General features: G+C 40.6%; 1 protein-coding gene across 1 annotated transcript in view; it reads left to right on the forward strand.

Moving 5' to 3' along the window:
• The window catches only part of pkhd1l1.1 (PKHD1 like 1, tandem duplicate 1), a 46985-nt gene that overhangs the window by 18222 nt on the left and 11215 nt on the right, over positions 1 to 17548 (forward strand). Inside the window, 24 exon segments of the mRNA XM_039605464.1 lie at positions 778 to 910; positions 1753 to 1945; positions 3570 to 3712; positions 3894 to 3998; positions 4258 to 4443; positions 5188 to 5361; positions 5438 to 5640; positions 6634 to 7606; positions 7951 to 8199; positions 8793 to 8942; positions 10047 to 10221; positions 10714 to 10870; positions 10995 to 11151; positions 11338 to 11547; positions 12121 to 12250; positions 13087 to 13328; positions 13431 to 13567; positions 13671 to 14700; positions 15023 to 15214; positions 15497 to 15648; positions 15743 to 15902; positions 16610 to 16781; positions 16877 to 16965; positions 17145 to 17308. Of these exon segments, the coding sequence (XP_039461398.1) occupies positions 778 to 910; positions 1753 to 1945; positions 3570 to 3712; positions 3894 to 3998; positions 4258 to 4443; positions 5188 to 5361; positions 5438 to 5640; positions 6634 to 7606; positions 7951 to 8199; positions 8793 to 8942; positions 10047 to 10221; positions 10714 to 10870; positions 10995 to 11151; positions 11338 to 11547; positions 12121 to 12250; positions 13087 to 13328; positions 13431 to 13567; positions 13671 to 14700; positions 15023 to 15214; positions 15497 to 15648; positions 15743 to 15902; positions 16610 to 16781; positions 16877 to 16965; positions 17145 to 17308 (5676 nt within the window).

Consider the following 17548-nt stretch of genomic DNA (forward strand, 5'->3'; position numbering starts at 1 on the left):
AAAATGCACAGTAGGTAGAACTTACTCAAATAATTTCATATAAATTCATATTTAAATATCCAATCCAATATCCAGATCTGTAGTTACATTGCATTATATTAAAAAGACTGTAACACTTTTTTAGGTACACTAAGAATCAAAATTTAAGGTGAGTACTTGCTGGATCATGCATAGTAATTACAAGACATAATAAAATAAAAAAATAAAAAAAGCTTGAAGCTTTCTTAGGATGTTTTAATAATGTTTCTATATCAGTGAATATTTTTTTGTGCTGAAGTTAATCCAACAATGAGAACTGACGTATTAAGTGACTTACAAAATTTCTCTATGCTCAAGTAAATCCATTGGAGTTGCTATTATGCTGTAAGTGTAACTTGTTCTTTTCACTAATTTTCCTATTAAAACTATTTCAAATGACACTTTGCATGGCTACTATAATATATATAGCATATGTATCATTGTGTTCGTTTTTGTAGTCAGTCAGACGTCACCAACTACTGCAGTCATTTCTTGCGATCTAGCGTACTGAAAAAACTGTTAAATGCATTAAAACAACAGAATATTTGTGTAATATTTGCTATAAAGAAATAAGTTCATGCTACGTTCACCACCAGGCCACTGGTCATATCAGACAGAGTATGACCAGAAGTGACATAGTTATAGTTATATGGTCTTGTCATAATAAAACTTACATAACTTTATGTTATGTAAGTTTGTATTATTTCCCACCTTTAGCTCTGAATAAGGTACTTACTTTTATTAAAATGCTTATTTCAGGGAGCTGTGGGATCACAGACGGTCACAGTGTTGTTGGGAAACATGAGTCAGACGGCCATCAGCTCCTTCACCTACGATAATAACCTCACCCCACAGATCACAGGCCTGAATCCCCTGACCACCACTGTGATTGGTAAGCTCAGCTCCTTTATTTATGCTGAATGGAGCTGTTGTGTTTATGCATCAAATAACCTTTAACACAGCTATAGAGATTGTATGATTCATTTAAATAAAGATTAATGAGTTTAATAAGGGGGATGAAGGTGGGTTTTGTCCTTTAAAGGTTACTTTCAGTCCTAACTGTCTGCCGCATGCTGCGTACATGTTCTATAGTCTGCTTCCCTTTGTGCTTGAAAAGAAAAGGATTCAGTGTTTCTTCATTGTGTTTCAAGCCTCTTCATACAAAAAGTAAACCACATATAGGCACAGTGCATTTGTTATTATTCAGTTAGTGCTATGAAAACAGTGAATCCAGAAAATATTGAAGGCTTATGTATTTTTGTCAGTAACTTTTACACAGAATAGGTTACAGCACATGAAATGTGTTCTTGAATATATGAATGAATGTATTTTAATGGCAGAGAAAGCCAAAATGTTGACGTGTGCTGTGTGTTCTGTCTGGGCTTTGTTGCTCAGAGCTGCCATGTTTCTGACCTGTCGACAGCAGCTGAAAGCGTGTGTGGAAACCTCATTTATTATAGTCTTGAGTTGTGTAATGCTGATTTGCAGGTTTACCCAGTTTTAGCCTTTTAAAGCTTGAGAATCTGGCTTACTGTCTAATTATACTAAACAACTAGGAAGAAATGACACTAAAAGAATTTCTATTAATCTGCAGAACAACCCGTGACATTCATGTTTTAAAAAAGAAGAACAATGAGAGCCAGTGAGGTGACAAGTGCCAGTCATCTTGGCACTTTAATGACAGAGGCTGGTGGAAATATGAGTTGGCATACTTGTTTGTCTTCCTTTGTTCAGGCCACCGAGTTCTCACCATCCAATTTTCGAACCTCGGGCAGCAAGACAATGACAGCATCGTGCTTGTAGGAAGAAAGGAATGTGTCACCGTGCTTTGGACGGCAACAAACATCACCTGTCTTCTCCCTGTGCTGCCACCTGGCATGCATGAGGTGGACGTACAGGTTGGGAACAATGGCTACCCCCAGACGAGGTACAGCGTCTGTCAAAGATGCACTGAGTAATTTGGAAGTGCTATCACGAGTTCATCTTTCACGTGCAAAAATGAAAGACTGCTGAATTGTTTTCTCACGTGTCAGATGGGCCCAGGCGCATTCTGTATGGGTCAGATATAAACATTGTTTTATATCATTTGTTTTATTCAGTCAGTATACACTGTATAGACTGTGCCAAGGTTCCTGACACTAGAGTTTGGTCCCTTCAAAGGAGTAGAAAATAAAGAGGACAACAATAAAGAAATAATAGGATAATAAATACACAAAAAGTGGAGCATGGTTTATTGCAGAGCGAGACAGGATTTGGGGTTGATTTGAAAATGTAATTAAAATCTAATTAAATAAATAAATATATCTCTCTCTCTCCCTCTCTCTCTCTCTCTCTCTCTCTCCATATATACATATATATATATATATACATATACATATATGTCTATATACAGCTACAGGCACCTATCGCGGGAGTTACGCGATAACCTGCGATAGGTGAAATCTGCGAAGAAGCCAACTTTATTTTTTACAATTATTATAGATGTTTTAAGGCTGTAAAACCCCTCAGTACACACTTTATACACTTTTCTCAGACAGGCGTGAACATTTTCACACTTTTCTCTCTTGTTTAAACACTCTCAAAGTTCAAACCTTCATTGAAAAATAAGTTCAGTATTATAGAATGAAACCAAAGACACCCGCGGTTGCCTTTGACGGTGCAAAACGTGTCGTCGACAGTGTTGTGTTTGTTGGGGAGAAAACTTACAAACATACAGTACAGCACTTCAGAGTCACACTGATAGCGATCGAAGATTTATGTAAATTTAACAAGCTGAAAGCATTCTGTACTGTGCAGGAGACATGGGACCAGATTGATTGACAATGGTCTACAGCCAATCAGGACGCAGAACACAATGCGCTGTAAAAAATAAAAATAATAATAAAAATACAACATAAAAAAAAGCATGCAAAATTGCACAAAAAAAAATCTGCGAAACAGCAAGTCTGCAAAAGGTGAACTGCGTTATAGCGAGGGACCACTGTACATAGATCATAGACAGTAGATGAATTTATCTAAAAGGCAGATATCATGTTCTGTTAAGTGCTCCTCAAAAATAGACTCGACTTTCTTGGAATATTTAATGAAGATCAGTAATTTTTCTACCTGCCCAAACGATCTTCTCTCCATGAAATGGTGCCATGTATTTGTATTCCCACCATTCATGAGGACAATAAAGGAAATTCTTAAGGTTATTTTTTTCCAGTTAAAATGTACAACAAATGATGTAGAAAACAAAAGCCAAAAGATATTTTTAGACTAAGGGGATTTGACACAGTTTTTACCCCAAAACATTCCAAAGACCTTCTTGGAGCAAATGCTGCCATCTTATTTCAAAGCGTTATCTGAATGATCTTTGATTTCAGTGGTCACCAGGTCATAAAAACTGCATGTACAGAATCATTTGTCAAAAAGTGATCAAAAATTTGTTCGAAATTATCCTAAAGTTAGGTTTTAATAAGATACCAAAGCAAATGACACAGTTTAAGATGAATTCTCATAAGTCCATTATTAATGCCTTTACCTTGGCTGGTCTGTTTTTTGTTTTACAGCAATGGTGTAAACACAACCATTGAGTACATCCTGGAAGTCTACAGCATCTCCCCGTTGTTCGGCTCTTTGATGGGAGGAACCGAGCTGACCGTTTCTGGCTCTGGTTTCAGCAGCAACGTATCTGACAACACTGTGTCTGTTGGTAAGCAACATGTGATCCAGTCTTAATTATGCCAACCGTGTGTTTTACTAGCAAATATATTTAAGCAATTTATATGAATGGAAGTTTATGATGGTGCAAAAGCTTGCAAATATTTAAAAATGGTGTTGTAACAGAGCCGAATCACTGATCTCCTTCATGTTTTCTGTTTGCGTTGTGACAGGAAACGCTGCTTGTGAAGTGACGGCCGCCTCAGAGAATGAGCTGCAGTGTGTTGTGCAATCAGAGGAGAAGACCCACATCGTTACCAACCAGGGATTCGATCGTGGTAGTTTTATGTTTCTGTGCTTTGTGCAGCTGTCAAACTAAATCTGAGAAGCTGAAGTTGTGTACAACAGAAAGAGGATTAACTTACAGAAAACACACACCTGTGAGGAGGTTGTCGCCTGTAGTCTCTATGCAAACAAAATGCAACTGTTTCACAAAGAAATGTCTCAGATTGTATTAGATATCAGACACTTTAATCCGTGTGTGTGTTTGTTGGTTCTTTGTGTAAATGTTATTCAACGTAACCATGCGTTTTCCAGTTTATGGGCAGGGAAATGCATGGAGTCCAGCCTCACTCACCGCGTTCGTTGGCGACACGGTAATGTGGCGTTGGGAGGCACCAGCCTTTCAGGAAGTTGGGTACCGGGTCTTCAGTGTTTCCAGCCCGAGCGGTACCACTTATGAAGGAGGACCTTTCACCAGTGGAGAGACCAAAACTGCCCAAGGTAGAACCAGAGTCAGCTGTGCACAGATTTATGAAAAGGTTTTTCCTTCTTTATCTCCAATCACCAAAACAATCCACCATAACTTCTTCTGCACTATCATAAATTTAAGATTTCAGTGTGTGATTTTGTTAATTAAGTTTGTGTTGCTATGGTTCTTCTTTGTTTCCCTTTAAATATTCAGATATAATCCTCTGGACTCTCATTTACAGTTTTATTTTATCCCACATTGATCGCTGTGCTTCACCCTGCGTACACTGGACAACTTAAATTGTTTTATTTACTGGATTTAGGAAGTTCAAAACTTTGAATGGAATATTCCCGCCCAAAAAGGAAACAGTATTATAAATAAATAAAACACAAACAGGTCCAACAGGGTAAGGTGATAGGCAGTTTAATTTTCAGAAATCATTATAAAAAAGTAATAAACTCTGATTTGTACTTACTCCATGTTGATGATATTAAACTGGTTTATTGTTACTGTGCTGCACACTGTAGCCGCTTGTAAAACATGACCTCATTATGTCTAGATTTCATGATTTGTATATGAGAATGACTGGACACCTTTCATTTAGTGTATGTATAGTGATGTCATGATAAGCTACACGTGTTGTGCATGAATGAGTGTGCTGTGTTACTCCTTTCAACATGCGTGAGCCACACTGAACTAGATAAGTGCACAGCGTGTCCAAGAATCTGTCATGACTTGATGTGATGTCTTTACAATCTGGGTCTCGTGTCCCTCAGGATTTTTCAGCTACCGTTTCACCGCGCCCGGGGTTTATTACTACAGCAGTGGCTACATAGACAATGCCAACCTCAGACTCCTGCAGGGAGTTGTGAGAGTCCAGAGTCGGGAGGAAAAGAGCAGCGAGGTCTCTGTCAGAGTGAAGGGGATTGAGGCCAGACATGTGGCTGGAAGTGAGTTAAGCTGTGATTGATTTATCCAGTTCTAAGGTAGAATAAAAGGTAATGATCTCTGATTTACTTACTACAGGTTCACGTCGAGTCTCCAGAGCAGCGTCACAGTGCGTTGCCTCCCCGCAATGCCAACAGCCCAATCAGACTGATCCGCTTTCCCTCAGTACCTCCGCCTGCACCACTCCCATGGTTTACTCCATCTCTCCTAACCAGGGCTCATACCACAAAGTGATCCACATCAAGGGCAAAAGCTTCAGCGACGTGGCCTGTGCTAATGAGGTTAGCAGAACTTTTTACGACTGCATCATTAAATGAATTTAATGTAAACTATCTTCTTTGGTCAGTGATTGTCCTGCATATTTCTTCTTAAAGACCCATGTTATACATTAAAAGACAACGTTGCAACATTAGGATGCTGGAGAGTATATTTAGTATGACATAAATGTTTGATATATAATATAGGTCAATAAAAAACAACAGTACAGCCTGTGGCGCTCCCAGAATCTTTTGAATGGACTGATTACATTATTCAGCCTTTATTTAATAAAATGTCTGGAACATTAGAGTGGCAGTTCTATTCAGTCTACTTTAAGCAGTCATTTCCATGGGATATTTTGGTATCCAGAGACAGAATGGATCAAGCATTCTGGAAAAAAAGAAACTACAATTAAATTAAAGGATTTGTTGACCTGAATTGACAGTTGAGATCTAAAAGTTAAGAACTAAAACTGATGGATAAACAGTAGAAACAGACAGCCATGCATGCAGCCATTCACTCATTGCTTAGGATACTGAGTGTTTTCACTGTTGTCGTGTGCTTGACAAGTCATTAGTTAATGAGTTTACCGTCCTTTCTGATGCTAACAAAAAACATAACTTACCACATTTAACTTAAATCTACTTAAAAAAGTAGTAATTAAAAATTAAACAAATGAACACTAACTTTAGCTAAATGTATATTAAAAAACAGTAGTGGTCTAAATGAAGTAGTAAGTAAAGTAGGCGGACTTTGTGGATGTAAGACCTTAAAGCAAAATACTTAAATTAATAAAACACTTGCATCATTATAATGAAAGCATTCAAACACATGCTTGTAGTCCTAAGCTTCAATTAAGACATAGTTAATTTCATTATACCATTTAGAAAAGTCATTTTAATCTCAGTTCTTTGACCAATAAATGTGTTGTCTTTAACTGAAGCTAGACTCGATTAGCCTTGATATAGCTCTTGTTCAGACTTCTTACCCACAGCGGTCTGCTCTGTGTGCTGCAGGTGATGGTGGGAGATCAGCCCTGTCAGGTGATCAACAGCTCCCAATCTGAGATTAACTGCCAGCTCAGCCCCAGCAGTGAACTTCCCATCGGCCTTGCTCTCCCTGTGGCCGTCAGAGTCAACAACCTAGGCAGCGCCGTCATCGCTGTGCCAAATGAGCTTGAGCGTCGCTTTGTGGTTCTTCCAGTGGTTGACTCAGTCTCGCCTCCTATTGGAAGCCCCACTGGCCACACCAGGCTCCTCATCCGCGGTTCTGGCTTCTCAGAGGGACTCTTAACTGTAGCCAGCGAGCTCTGTCGCATCCAGTCTCTTAATTACACTTCGATCATCTGCGACACGGCGCCTTCTCAGCCACACGTCGGTGATGTCATCTTTTACATGGGCCAAATCCAAAGCGCCTGCCACTCAAACTGCTCCTTCCGCTACTCCTCGTCCGTCACTCCCACAGTTACCGGCATTTCCCCGGACAGCATTGATGATGTCACTACTGTGACCATCTCTGGCTCAGGGTTTGGCAGCAGCGTGGATGATGTGGCAGTTTTGCTGGGTTAACAGAGCTAGAAGTAACCGCCCGTGACCGACGGCAACATCAGTGCAAGAGTCAGCGCTCTGCCTGCAGGTGACCACTCAGTCAAAGTGATTGTAAGAAGCAAAGGCCTCGCTTCTGGTCAGGTCACCCTGAGCAGTAAGGCACAAGCAACCCTGAACCCCAACGTGGGCAGTCTGGCGGGAGGAACGTCACTTATCTTCACAGGAAATGGCTTTGCTCCAGGGAACACAAGCGTGACGGTTGGTAGGAAACCCTGCAAGATTCAGGAGGTGACGCCGGGTCGTCTTATCTGCCTGACGCCTCCTAACAGTGTGGGGCTGGTGACTGTCATTTTGCAGGTCTTCTCTGTGCAGTATCCTCCTCTTAACTTCACCTACTCCACCACCCACACTCCTGTCATCAGCTCCATCAGCCCCACCACAGGTAACTATGATGACAGAAAGATAACAAGCAGAGGCTACTGCAGTCTCTGCAGTCTGTTTAAAGAATACTGACAGTATTTTGCAAGATTATTCGATAAAATTAAGCAAAACTGAAGAATACAGAAAAAAGTCACTGAAAATTGGAAATTGGTTCAGTCTCATTTGCCATAATTTATCATTATTATTACTGAACAGATAAAATATTATTCCAGCTCATGACATTTATAGATTTATGTGTCATTCAGTACCGTAATATATGATGTCTTGTCATGTATAAAGCCACCAGTCTTGTCTCAGATTCTTTGTTTATATAGTTTCTTCATCTCCTCTGTTTATTTCCTGCAGGGCCGAGCGGGTCTGTCATCACCCTGACAGGTTCAGGCTTCGGCACTGACTCCCAGCTCGTGACCATCACCGTAAATGGCGTCCCTTGCAATGTTTCCATGGTCTCCGACACACAGGTCCAGTTCGCCGCAGGAAACAATCCAGGGGGGACGTACCCAGTCATGCTGCATCACCAGGTCAAAGGTTATGCCCAGTCAGGAGTCATGTTCACATATGAACTGACGCTCAGCAGTGTGCAGCCCAGTGAAGGTAAGCAATATTAAAACTCTCTGTTCATCCGCATTTTATTTAATCAGCTTATTGAGAGAGAAAAAAAACAAGAAAACACAGACAGACCTAATCGTGAAATAAAAAAATAAAACCTAATAATTTTTCTGTAGATGCATAAATCCATATTTACTGGGGCTACTTAATTTGAAGAATATCTAACATTCCTCTTAAACTTTTTTTGTATTGAATATAAAGCAATAAAGTAAACAGAATTAAGAAAACAGAACAAATGATGTCTCCAGGGAGAAAGCCCACTGTCGGGAATAACAATGCTGGATGCATTCAGAATTTATGTGAGAGTCGCATCTGTCTGACGGTATAGAGTTAATTACATAAAAAAGGAAGAAACAATTATATTTTTCTGATAATTTTAATTATTTTTCAGTTGTTTATAAAAAGGAATCAAATAAAAGAAGAACTGATCATTCAAACATCTTGTCTCAAAATACTTCACAGTGAAATAAACTGTGCAGCTTTTGTCTTTTTCTTTTATTCCTTCATTTCTTTTGATCCTCTAATCAGTTTTTTATTAGCTTACTGAATGAGTTGTTTCCCTTTAATCTGCCATTCAGGTAGTTTCGGTGGCGATGCGCTGCTGTCCATCCAAGGCTCTGGGTTTGATCCACTCAACTCCACTGTGCTGATCTGCGGGGAGGAATGCCAGGTTCACAGACAAACATCCACATCCACCCATCTGTACTGCCAGTCTCCACCTCACAACAGTAAGTTTAGAGAACTTTTACCTAAAGCAGATGATCATGCAGATGAAAAAATCTCAATCACTAATATCACTAATAAAATGTGAGTTTTGAAAAATGTTGTTAAACACTGTGCATGCTGTAAAATGCAGCTATGGCATGCACAGTGATTGATTTCTAGGGTTATAAACGTTGCTATTATTACTGCTAAGTAATGCACTGCGGTGTATTTTGAACATTTCTTTCCATTAGTTGGAAAGAAGACACATTACCCCGACAGCACAGTAGTGTATCACACTCTGTGGCTAGTGTTAGGCATTATGTAGCAGAGATGTGGGTTTGCACGTTGGGAAGAGGTCATTTCTACGTCGCATAGTGCTGCTTTGCCCATGTTCCACCTCTCTGTGAGCTGCATAGAGAGGGATTCATTAGCTTTAATGTACCTTTCTCATCTGGAACACACTGGGGGTGACGCTTAACTCTGCTTAACCGATGCGGGATCTGGGCTAGCCTGTGAATCCTTCCTGGATGCATGCGCTGGTCACAATTTAAACTCTGGTCTGTTGCTGCAAAAATGAAAATGAACATTATTTTTACAGGAAGACTGAACCTACAAGAGTTTGCTGATCTTATCCTGCTTCACAAAAAAATTAACTAGGATTGTTAGAAATTAGAGGTTGTGCAGTGTGAAAATTCTGAGCAGCACTGTTACATTACCAAACACAAAGAAATTCACAGCTCCTTCACTTCTAAAATCCAGATCCACAGCTTTAATAATATTAATAGCTACTAAACACAAACTAGTTAAAAATATGTCTGTGACAAGCAAGATTTAATTTATTTTACCTTTTAAAGTACTGTATGTGTTTTTACAGACAAAAAAAAATACTTATTATCACATCAGTAGTTGTCAGTAGCTGGTTTAAGACACCAACTGAATTCCCTAAAGGCCTTAAAGCAGACAGACTGTGATTATGAGGAATGCTGTCAGCCTTGTCACAAGGCAGAAAATGGTCACATTTGATAAGAAGATAACTTGATATGGATGATGAGACATCTGAAGCTTTTGTTGTTGCGTGATTTGTCTGTCTGTGTGTGACTGCGTGTGTGTGTCCTGTATCCTTGCAGGCACTCAGTCAGAGGTCAGCTGCCTTGTTGCCGTCATTAACCCACATGATGCGGTCAACGTGTCAAACGGCTTCACCTATAAATCTCAGCTGACTCCAGTGATCACTCAGGTTTCTCCTCGCAGAGGCGGCACTGCTGGAGGCACCCGGCTCACAATCACCGGCTCTGGTTTCAGGTACAGCAAAGAAAGAAAACATTTCACTCAATTGAGAGACGCCCAACGTGCATGGATCACTGATCAAGAATAAGTGCTCAGCCGACAAAAGATATCTGCTTTTGCTTTCACTTTCTCTGCTTGGGAACATGGGGATTACAATCCTGAATAATAGATTACAAATACTGCTTTTTGTTGAGCATGTTTGACACATAATGAACTGTATTAGTGTCTGCACACATATTCATTATCACTAACGGCCATAATTTTGTTTTTTTACACAGTCATCTGCCATCAGCTCTTTTTAAACAATGTAAAGCTCACAAGAACTAGGTGCTGCCCCTCGGCTGGCTTCCAGAAGTTTCCCATTTAGAAAATTGGGCAAACTGGGAGTTGATCTTAAAGAAAGATTACTGAGGAGGTCACTGAATAAAAAGACAGTTACAAATTAGCATAATAGGTTTTCTTTAGTCTGTTTCCTTGCTTGTGTTCACTCCCCCTCCCATATTACAGCACTGACATTAACGAGATCAACGTGACGATCGCAGAGTCGGTGTGTGACGTGCAGTCCGCCAACAGCACGCACATCATCTGCATGACCAGCGCTCAGGGACAATCTCAGGAAACCAAAGTCAGAGTCAGCATCGGAAACCGAGGCATCGCCAAGATGGTGAGGTTGATTTCTTTGTGTTTAGTAAAGTTACTCGTCTTCCAAATACAGGAACAGTGCTGTCTGACTGATTTCATTGTTCCTGATTACATATTTTCATCAAGTGTTCTTTGTTGTTCTTTAGGACAACGCAGATTTCTTCTACATTGACGTGTGGTCGTCAAGGTTCACGTGGGGAGGTCTGTCTCCACCTGAGGAGGGCACATTTGCTGTTATTACTAAAGGCCAGACCATCCTGCTGGACACCAGCACACCTGTGCTCAAAATGCTGCTTATTCAAGGTGCGAAAATGACTTCTTAATGTGTGTTTTTACAGGCCGACATTGTATAAAAAGTGAATTATGTGGATGCAGTCTTTGTGAAAATGCAAAATTTGGAAAACTGTTGCAGAATAAGATAAAATATTAAAATAAAAAATGGATTGAAATTCAAACTGTCAGAGAAACTAAAGTTCTTTTTACGTTCAGGAGGGACGTTAGTGTTCGATGAAGCCGACATCGAGCTGCAGGCAGAAAACATCCTGATCACCGACGGCGGGCGGCTCCAGATCGGACAGGAGGGGGCGCCGTTCCAGCACAAAGCCATCATCACGCTCCACGGTCAACTGCGTTCACCTGAACTTCCTGTTTATGGAGCCAAGACGCTGGCTGTCAGAGAGGGCGTGTTGGACCTCCATGGTGTGCACACACAAATTTATGTTCATATACACACATAAGGTATAGATCAGGTATAAATCAAGTTCCACATCCTGATTTGTACTTGTTACATTTTTTTTAGGATCTTTTTAAGATTGTTCTGTTTAAATGCAACAAAACACTCGTTATGCATTAATACAGACTTTACATTTTGTTTGTAATTCCACAGATTTTGTCACTCATTAGTTGCATTTTAATATTGTTATTTTCCTACATTTACTGACATAAATAATGAAATAAATAACTTATAACTTTATAACTTTTTTCACCCTTGAGGTGCACGATCGTATCATGTAGAGCCAAAAACAGAAGGCGTTCAGCAACAGAAACCTCAAATAGCTTTGACCCAATTATTTCAAAAACACACATTGCATGTCATGTAATAATATCATGTAATAGTAAGCTGACAATAGTTTTAGGTCTTGGTGCTCAAGGTGATTATTGTCACCTCATCTGTTTCTAAGGAACCAGGATAATAATCAAATAATAACCCCCAAAGGGGACCAGTTTTGTAATAGTTGCTCAAGTTTAAAATTACTTTTTTTTTAAAATCAGGTATTCCTGTGCCAATCCCCTGGACCCACTTGGCCCAAACAGCAAACAGTGGCTCACAAACGTTGAACCTGATGAAGGCGGTGACGTGGAAAGTAGGAGACGAGATCGTTATTGCCACCACTGGACACAGGTACTGCTGAGGACCGGTTCATAAAAGCATAAATCCAAGTTATTCATCTGAGCTATAAAGCCAAAACATGGGAACTGTAGGCATTTAGTTGAAATGTTTAATTTAATGCAAAAAGAAATGGAATACAAAATGTAAAATTACAGTGATTAGCAGCTGATATTATCTCAAGCCAAATTTTCAACTTTTTAAAATTCTTGTTAATAATCCTGAAATTATTTTTAAAATTAAAAAAAGAGCCAGTTGGAAAGAAAACTGGACTTTAATATACTTGTCTATTAAATTGGTCAAATATTTTAAATAAATGTGTTCATTTAGTTACCTTTAGTTGGAGAAAAATGTGCAACATAACAGTATATTAAATAAATTGCAGCAATTAGCATTTTTGTTGCATGATGCTAGTTAGCAGCTAATTGAATTAAAATCTCTAGTTCCCTATATTTAAAAAATGGAACATGTTGTTCACTTTATTACTGTAATAAGGAATATGTGAAATAAGATTATGTATTAAGCAAAGAACAGAATAAACTAGCCCTGCTGAAAGCTAAATTTCATGGTTTAGCTAAGTAGCAGTAGCTGCCACCGCTCCGATTCCTTGGCTTTGGATGATTCTCTGGTTTTACTAACCTGGATAGCGGAATATGTGTGCCAGGATCTGCTGACAATCAAAAGAATGGAGGGTTAAGATTACAAAACATCATTGAAATGCTGTTTTATGCATTCAAAAAAAGAAGTCACAGATGTGTTTTGATCACAGGACAGCAGGAGCATGTAGATTAAAAATAAAAGGTTTTAATAAATCTGCAGAAGGGGTTTAAACGTATTTATTTATATTCCAGGCACAGTCAAGGAGAGAATGAGGTGAGAAGGATCGCCGCCGTGTCGGCTGATGGAATGACTCTCACCCTGACCGAACCGCTGAACTACACTCACCTCGGGGTGTCCGTGACGCTGCCTGATGGTACGGTGTTTGAGGGCAGAGCTGAGGTGGGGCTCCTCACCAGGAACATCGTCGTGCGAGGTTCACAGAATCAAGAATGGAATGACAAGATTGAAGCCTGCCCGGACGGCTTCAACACAGGTACTTTGCAATGGTGGCTTGATCCCTCCTCTGCTGTTTCTGCGTACTAATTCTGAGAGCAACACTGTATTTAATACATTTTTGCACTTCTGTGTCCTTCAGGTGAGTTTACCACCCAGACGTGTTTCCAAGGACGGTTTGGAGAGGAGGCCGGCAGCGATCAGTTTGGAGGTTGCATCATGTTCCACGCCCCCAGACCAAGTGAGAATCTTGCAATTGGCCGACTAGAATATGTTGAGGTAAAATGTATTTTCGTTTTCTAAACGTTTCCATACTATAGTATCTTTTAAAATTATTTTTAGTGTGTTAAAAGTTTGAAGTCTTTGTGCTGTTGTTCTGCAGGTTTTCCACGCCGGACAGGCCTTCAGGTTGGGACGTTATCCCATCCACTGGCATCTGATGGGAGACATCAATTACAAGTCGTACGTGAGGGGCTGTGCGATTCATCAGACCTTCAACAGGGCCGTAACCATCCATAACACCCACCGGCTTCTGGTGGAACACAATGTGATCTACAACATCATGGGCGGGGCCTTCTTCATTGAGGATGGCATTGAGACAGAGAACATCCTGCAGTACAACTTGGCTGTGTTTGTCAAACAAAGCACCAGCCTGCTAAATGATGACGTCACTCCCGCCGGCTACTGGGTCACAAATCCCAATAACATCATTCGCCACAACGCCGCTGCAGGGGGAACGCATTTTGGCTTCTGGTACCGCATGCATGACCACCCCGATGGCCCTTCCTACGACCCAAACATCTGCCAGAAGAGAGTTCCCCTTGGTGAGTTTTACAACAACACTGTGCACTCCCAGGGCTGGTTTGGACTGTGGATCTTCCAAGAGTTTTTCCCCATGAAGAACGGAGGGTGCCAGTCCTCGATCCCCGAGCCCGCTGTCTTCCGTTCTCTCACCACCTGGAACTGCGAAAAGGGTGCTGAGTGGGTCAATGTAGGCGCCGTGCAGTTCAGCAACTTTCTCATGGTCAACAATGAGAAAGCAGGCATCGAAGCCAAGCGTATCTTTCAGTGGGCTGTGAAGGGCTTTGGAGAAGACGGTGGGGCGACGGTGTCCAATAGCACCTTTGTGGGTCACGTGGACGAGCTTGGACTGGGCAGCGACTTCTGCACGCACCGCGGCGTCATCCTGCCTTTCGACGACGGCATGAGCGTCATTAACAGCAAGTTTGTCAACTTCAACCGCAGCTCCTGTGCAGCCGTCGGGGTAACCTCGATCGACGGGTTGTGTGTGGAGCTTTGTGGTGGCTGGGCTGCCAGGTTCAGTGGCATCCAGTACATGAACTCACCCAACAAAGCCGGCTTCAGGTGGGAGCATGAAGTGCAGCTAGTAGACACTGATGGCTCCCTCACAGGTGATTTTATTTTCTCACCAGTTTCTCTCTTATACGTGTATAAAGGTTCAGTTTGTCATGTAAGAGCTATACAAGCCTTCCAAACATAAACTTTGATTAATCTTTTCAGAAATTTGTTTAAAAAGATGCCAATTATAAAAGAAGTAATTCAAATATTCTGTTGCTTTTTCATTATCCCTTTAATAATCAACCAAAGCTAAACACTTAATACACTTCCAGAATGTTTTGTAACAAGACTCTTTCTGATTGTTTTAAAGTAAACGTCAATGTGTATGTTCTTCATATTTCTTGGCGCTTCAGTCGGTTTTCTGCTTATTTTCAGGAAACATAAATCATGTAGTTGTGCCTATGAGCAACCTGCTGGACCCTGCTCACTGCTCCCAGAGTGCCGAGTGGAGCGTGGGTTTCCCCGGCGCTGTGTGCGATGAAACCGTTAACTTCCACCGTCTGGCATTTAACAACCCCTCCCCGAGCTCTCTGGTGGCCAAGGACGTCATCCTAACCAACTCACATGGTATAAAAAACTGTATTTGCTACTTTCAGATCTCATATAGTTGCAGAAGAAGCTGGAATTTGTTTTTGTTTTCTTACCTGTGTTGACATCTACTGGTGTTTAGAAGGAACTGCAGTAAAGATTTTACAACAACTGAAAATGCCATCAGGAACAAACTGCAGAGAATAATATTTTATCTTTGTAGGAAATGTTAGACAATTATTGTGCATTAATGAATGCAAACCTCCTAACATATAAACAAACATATAAATATGTGTGCTCTGTCTCCTATATTAAACTCAGGGAGCTCCAGGGTTCCCTTTTTGAAGAAGAGACTAACTCATCCGTTTGGATGGATGGCCTTGCTGCCCTCTGGACAGACGTACAACTGGTACTTTGAAAATGTGGATCACGTGACCAACATCACTTACAGCGGAAAATTCTACAGCTTTAAGGTAATCACGTCAAAGAACACGCGAGTAAAGTATGTTAAATACGATATAGGGCTTCGCAAACGCTGATGTTTGTCGCGCGTTTCTTTGCATACAGCGGGATCAATACGTCATCGTCAACCACAACTTCACGCAGAGTCCAGACAGTTTCCAGATCATCGACAGGAGAAACGGCTCATTGACGCCACTGAGCTTCAGCAACAACAAGAACGGAGATTGGTACTTCAATAAAAGCTCCAACAACCTCTACTACATCGGTTAGACGCACTTTAATATGGATATATTGTACTGCACATTTTGATTTATCCTTTATTATTTTATTAAAGCAAAAGATCTTATGCATTTCCTATATATAATGTTACTATATGTGTAAATACTACAATTTAAAAATGCCCAAAGTGTTTCCAGACACTCACTTTCAGATGATTTTCTCTACCCTTGGCTCTTTATGATGTCGAAGAGAGCAGATGTCATTAATGTGGTAATCTCAGGTGCACAGCTCTAGATGTGCCCGAACCTCCTGATGTGCCCAGTTGATGAAATCACAAGAAAGCGGTCCTTAAGTTGACAGAGGCATTAGATAAAACGAGATTATACTGAAATGTGAATCATGCAAAGTTACACTAGTGGAGCCCAAGAATAAGAATACTGGAAACGAGCATTTTAAAAAGCCAGTCATGTTACCTGCTTTTTCATTATGCTGCTAGAATAGTAGCAGAATGTTTTTAAATGAAATTGTTGCATTTTTTTTAAATAGCTTGTGCAGCATGTAGTATGTTTTCTGTGATAAAATATAAATAAGCGTTAAACTCAGGGAGGCCTGCTTTATTATCATCCTTCTTCCATCCTTCTTGATAATCAGCAAAGTTTATCAACTTTGCTGTTTTTGTACATCTGACCTTCGGGTGTGTGTTACTCTTGCTTAATTAAAGCATTCAGTAACACTGTTGTGTTCTCTTTGCAGTGTCTGGGAAGACAAGCCAGCGCAGGCGGAGGTCCAGCGTTGACCGATCTATGATTGACGTTCAGACAAACTTTGCGGTCTTCCGCTGTTTCTACCTCAACTGCATCCCACCAACACCACCGCCTCCAGCCACTCTCGCGCCATTACCTAGCCGCCGACCTGGTAACTTCATGTAAGTTGATTATTATCTTTCTATCAAACGTTTTGTGCATTTAACTTTTTCTGGTGTGGCCTTGGTGTAGCATCAAAATGTCTGTTTTTCTGTAGCCGATGGTCCAATGCTTCTTTCTGGAAAGGCTCGGCAGAAAACAACTTCACTGAGCCAACAGAGGGTGCTGACGTGGTCATCCCATCAGGTAATGTAGCTTAAAACTACAAGTTTCTTTGGCAACATTTGAACACAAAAAGATTGATTTTTGCTTTTTTTGGAGCCAGTTTAAAAAATAATTGTGAAAAAAGGAAATTTCTGAAAATAAAACATCTATTATAAGTATATTGTGACTAAAAATGCCTCTTTATTCTTGCTAAACCACAGGGCAGTGGGTCGTTTTGGACACCGACACTCCTCTTCTCAACAAGCTCACAGTTATCGGAGTCCTTGAGATCCCCGACACCATGAACAGCTCATCTAGCAGACAGGCTCGATCTGTACCCGAGTACAACACTGTGGTGATAGATGCTGTCTACATCTCCATCCAGGTCAGTGTGATCAGTAATGTCTCCAAGATCCTCATCCAGAATATCACTTTAACATAAATGACTTTCATTTCACTTGAATGCATTTAAGAGGTAAAACTAATCTTCCTTTAAATGTCACAAATTTATCAGCATTTATCTCCAGCATATATTTAATATGACAGCAGCTCTGAGTTGTGTATTTGCCCCTACGTAATATAAAATAATGTCAGATAATGTGGAAGTCACATGTACTGTTTGACT

This window comes from Oreochromis aureus, linkage group 22 (assembly GCF_013358895.1).
Source record: "Oreochromis aureus strain Israel breed Guangdong linkage group 22, ZZ_aureus, whole genome shotgun sequence".
Classification (NCBI taxonomy): Eukaryota; Metazoa; Chordata; class Actinopteri; order Cichliformes; family Cichlidae; genus Oreochromis; species Oreochromis aureus.